Source organism: Melanostigma gelatinosum (genome assembly GCF_949748355.1).
Source record: "Melanostigma gelatinosum genome assembly, chromosome: 23".
Classification (NCBI taxonomy): domain Eukaryota; kingdom Metazoa; phylum Chordata; class Actinopteri; order Perciformes; family Zoarcidae; genus Melanostigma; species Melanostigma gelatinosum.
The window spans coordinates 4,439,966-4,444,561 of NC_136656.1; the positions used below are offsets into that span (position 1 = coordinate 4,439,966).

Genomic DNA, 4,596 nt, shown 5'->3' on the forward strand with positions numbered 1-4,596 from the left:
CTGAGAAGAAATTTAATTTTTTATGATAGAACATTGTGAATATTGTGAACATGAGGAAGTAAGCGGTCAATATTTCTCCATCTGAGACATCACAACAGAACAGGCTAATGCAGAAAGTTACGTTTGTAAAAGATCGGAAGCACAAGTTCCCCACTCTGTTGTGCTCTTCCTCATTTTCAGTACTGAAAATAAAAATGATCAAATCATTCATTTCCAAGAAAGAGAAGGTACAGAACGGCCTGCAGCTCATTGGACCGTGAGACACAATGATCTTTGTATCAATACGTTTAATATTTGTGTACTTTATGAAGGTATTGTAAAACTCTTTGATGAACGATATCAACCCACAGTGCAGGTGCAATAACCAACCATGCATTGGTTACATGCAGTAGTGCCGGACAAAGGATATGAAGCCTGAGCAGGTAATTGTATTCTTTGGAGCACAATGCTACCAGGAACTGAGCAAAGCAGGAGAACATTTGTAGCAAAGAAGTAAAACACTATGATGAGTTTAAAATTGAAGAAGTTCACAAATGTGTTGGTTAGGGAGTACTGCGGCTTTTTGAGAATGTGGCTCGTGGGTCCTTGACACATAACTACATGACTTAAAGAGGAGTGCCTTGTGTCGGTTCAATCAGGGTACTTTGTCACCCCCTTGTGGTTCTTTATGGACATTTCTAATTGAACTGCACAGTGACGGGGGACTAACAAGTCATATCTCTACTAAAATAAAACAAATACAACAAAACACTGTACAAAATGATTGTATGATCCACAAAGGCGTGTTCTCCAGGTTCAAGTACATCCGGCAGGAACGTCCATGTCATCATTCTGGCTTCCACAGAGTCCAACAGGCTTCTTTCACTTGTCATGTTCATCTCTTCGTCTTCTGAATAACTTCCGTTTGACCTATTTGTGGTGCTGTGGCTTTTTTGGGCAGTTGCAACACACTGTACAGAGTGTCAATGTGCTCTTCCTCCTCCAGGGGGGCGTACTTTGACCTCGACGTCTCTTGTGTCGTCTCGTGTCGCTCCGTATCTACGCCGCCATCACTCTTGCCCAGAGATGGAGTCACAGCTGGTAACACGCTGTAGACGGTGTCTACTTTCTGACTTCGCTGGGACCCCAGCTCCTCTCTTGGGCTGATGGTTGGGCTGCTGGTCTGGCAGGGCTGTGCGGCATCCACGCTCTCATAACAGGCCTCGGCTTGACTGGAAGAGGAAGTGGAGACGCTCGACACAGAGTGCGGCTTTGCCTCCACCTGCTGGCTTTCTGTTATCCGAGCAGCAGGTGCCTCTGCCTAGAAATAACGCCGTGAAATGGGTTTTCAACTATGTCACGCACTATGACAAGACATCTCCACTCAACGAAAACTCAGTTTCACATCTTGAAGAAAGGTTTGAGTTGTACATGCTTATGTAATACAGCTTACCTGGTGCTGATTATACTCTGCTGAAGAAAGCCCCTTTACCACACAGACAGCAAAGGCACAGAGGGACACGCACAGTGCAATGACTGTTACTATCACTAGAACAGTGGGTGGTTCTGATGTCTCCTCGTGGTCAGGATTAGGTTTTGTCAAGCCTGGAAAGACATGGAAACACATGTGAGCAGAAAGCACCCGCAACCAACTGAACTATTAAAACGATGGAGGTGGTGGCCCAAAAACATCCAAGAAAGAGAGAAAGAACTGAATATATATCTACTGGATTTCCAGTGTTCGTCTGTCATCGTGTGAGCAATAAATACAAAAATCATCACATGATACTTACACATTGCCTCTGTGCTTTCATACACTTTGCTTGTGCTGACGTGGTTGTTGCCACTGCAGACAATGGATGTGTTGTCACTGAATATGGTGATGTTGACCTTCCTGAGTGATCTCTGAGATGTTCTGCAACCCTCTCCATCACAGAAGGACCACACCCACTCGTCCCTGATGGAGCAGTTGACTGTGATGTTGCACAGTCCAGCAGACAGGCTGGAGTGCAGTCCTGACATCCTCATGACAGGTCTGGGAACAGTCTCTGCAACCACCGGTCCAAGCAGATACATTAAAGGCATGAGGCTGTTTGCTGGCACCCTCTGGTGGCAACGAGTGAGACTCACAACATAACTCATACACAACATAAAGTGCACAAATCCACGATAAGCTTTTTCCTGCAAAGAGAATCACGAGGCGGCTCCATTGAAGGGAAGGCTTTCCTAACAAGCGCTGCACTTTCTGCCGTTCAAAGGTTTAATATATTACAGTAGAATATATAATCTCCAGTTGGCGTGTGCCATGTTGATGAACATGTGCGCCTAAACGCCGCCTGGCCCACCGTCTTGTACCTGGTTACACTCGTAAAATGTAAAGAAATAACGTTATTGTATTTTATATACATTTTATCAATTCTTTTCCGCACTTTATCGAAAACAAAAGCTCAAACAGAAGATGTTAGTTACGTCACAATACACCTGAGGACATGATGCCACAAATACTACATCTAAACCAGGAAGTGTAACAATCAAAATGAATCATTAAATTGAAAAAAGGATGTCTTTTAAAATAGTCCTGAGAAAAGTTGTGTGAGAGGAGATTACTTAAAATACTATTATTTTATAAAAATCATTGTTAAATGCATTAAAAGCAGACGATCTACCGTGGTGTAAATAATGTTTCGTACATCACAAACACAGCTTAAGACTATTTAAGACTTACCTTCAACAATGAGTTCGTGGGTCTCCATTGAGCTTTTGTAGTCAGAATTTAAGAATGAGAACTTATAGATGCCACTGTCTGTCTCAGTGAGGTTGTTGATACACAAGGAGTGGTTACTTGGATTATAATCCACTTTGTCTTTGTACTTGGGTGTGATGTGTTTTGCTAAAGCAATAGCTTCCTCATTAAACAACCACGTAGGTTGATGATGTGGTGGTGATTCTTCAACTCGTAAACACATTGAACCGTTTTTCTCCCGGTAATGCGTCGTTGGTGGGTCCTTTGCTGTCATCCCTGACAGGAAACAATAATAAGAAGAAAGTTATATGAAGCAATAATATAAATATCCTAAGATGCATTTCATGAGCATTGGTGAGCTTTGTCTTCTTCCTACTAATGTAAGATGCTAACTACAGCAGCTGTGCACTTTCAGGTTCCTAAGCCATCAAGACTATAAGCAAGCAATCGCAAGTCATGCAGTGAAAGCTTATGTTGCAGCAGGGCGCACTGTAACGCACCCGCAGTATTCTGATTACCACTTAAAGAAGTCAAATCTTAGTATAAAAAATAAAACGAGCTAAGGAGAAGTACACAACATGTCTTTGTTACACTGCATGAGAGCCAGGAGCAAGAAGGCAAAGTTAATGACCTAAAAAGGAACTTTATAATTATACAACTTCAAAAATAAATACATTTCCTGCATTAACTTAAAGAGACCTACTGCATATGGAAAATAGGACCTTACTGCATTAAACATAGAATTACAGCCGGTTTATCAGACTCATATAAATAGGTACAAATAGATCAACTGGTTCTGATATTTAAACATGCAAATGTTAATACATTTTTTAATTCATTTTACCTGCAATCATCCAACAGCTCAGAAGAAGAAGAAGAAGAAGAAGCATCTTCAATCTACTCAAAGTTCTTGAGAAACTCTGTAGATCGTGTTTCCTGTTGACGGGTTCAGCTGCACTGATGTAGCAGGTGGCCTCCTTCAGAGGGCCGGAAGTGGAACGCAAATACTTTGTTTCAATTCAACCCACACATCGCCGACGACCAAACATCGTAAAATGAATGCTGCTCTGTTTATTCAGTCTCATCTGTGAACAAACACAGACGGATTTTTTTATTGTCAATTTTTAAGATGTCTTGAAGTCAAACCGCCAAACTGACATCTACGCTATCTGCGTCATAGCTTTTTGTTTAATTCTCAATTCCATCACATAAACTATAAGGCCAAACCTTAACACTGCCATCAGTCCCACAAAAGGGGTTCCAGTCAAGTCACAAACACTTGAAGCAGGTTTTCACGCTGATTCAATCCAACAGAGATGGCACCGACATTTGTTTTGTGTTTAAGACATACTTTGAAGTACGAACGCCATAATTGCCTTTCACCATTATCTGTACAAAAACAGTATGCATACATAGAAGTGTACTGTAATGGCTGAATTACAGGTAAAAAAAAATTGCCTGCTGAGGAAATGTGGCTGCAGTTTTACTTATGGAAAACTACAGCCAAACAATACCGGGTACATTTAGCCTGTACTACAGTAATGTACCATCACAGTGGTGACCAAAGTACCACTATTGAAAACTATGATTCTACTTTTGATCAACAGCTTATTAAACAGGCAAACCTCTGCAGGGCTGGCCATTAGCTGGCCATTGCCCGGGGCAAGTAAAGGCAAGTAAAGTCAAATCTGTGTTGAAATCAACAGGAGAGCTAGCTAAAGTTAGCCGTTAGCAGCCGGTGGGAACGTATTCATGTAAAATTGAAACTTGAATAAATACGGCTGTTTGAAGGAGATGTTTTCACTGCAACAAATACATATTAGAGAGGGAATTATGACCTGTTTAACTTCCTAACACTAGCTCTCAGCAGTTCA

General features: G+C 41.6%; 1 protein-coding gene across 1 annotated transcript; it reads right to left on the bottom strand.

Annotated features, from left to right (window-relative positions):
* Positions 1-484: 484 nt before the first annotated feature.
* On the bottom strand, positions 485-3,661 carry LOC306796436 (uncharacterized protein). Its single transcript, XM_079295351.1, has 5 exons — positions 3,567-3,661; positions 2,705-2,998; positions 1,773-2,027; positions 1,433-1,584; positions 485-1,300 (listed from the first exon to the last, which is right to left on the bottom strand). Exons 1-5 carry the CDS (start codon positions 3,610-3,612, stop codon positions 875-877), a joined length of 1,173 nt encoding a protein of 390 aa, XP_079151477.1. The 5' UTR covers positions 3,613-3,661; the 3' UTR covers positions 485-874.
* Positions 3,662-4,596: the final 935 nt, after the last annotated feature.

What these genes read in the sequence shown, in the direction of transcription:
- LOC306796436 (XM_079295351.1), bottom strand. Translation starts at nt 3,612, where the DNA reads ATGCTTCTTCTTCTTCTTCTTCTTCTGAGCTGTTGGATGATTGCAG. An exon ending in GAGCTGTTGGATGATTGCAG is followed by an intron (nt 2,999 to 3,566) that starts GTAAAATGAATT and finishes GTTTCCTGTCAG; the next exon opens with GGATGACAGCAAAGGACCCA. An exon ending in TGAAAGCACAGAGGCAATGT is followed by an intron (nt 1,585 to 1,772) that starts GTAAGTATCATG and finishes ATGTCTTTCCAG; the next exon opens with GCTTGACAAAACCTAATCCT.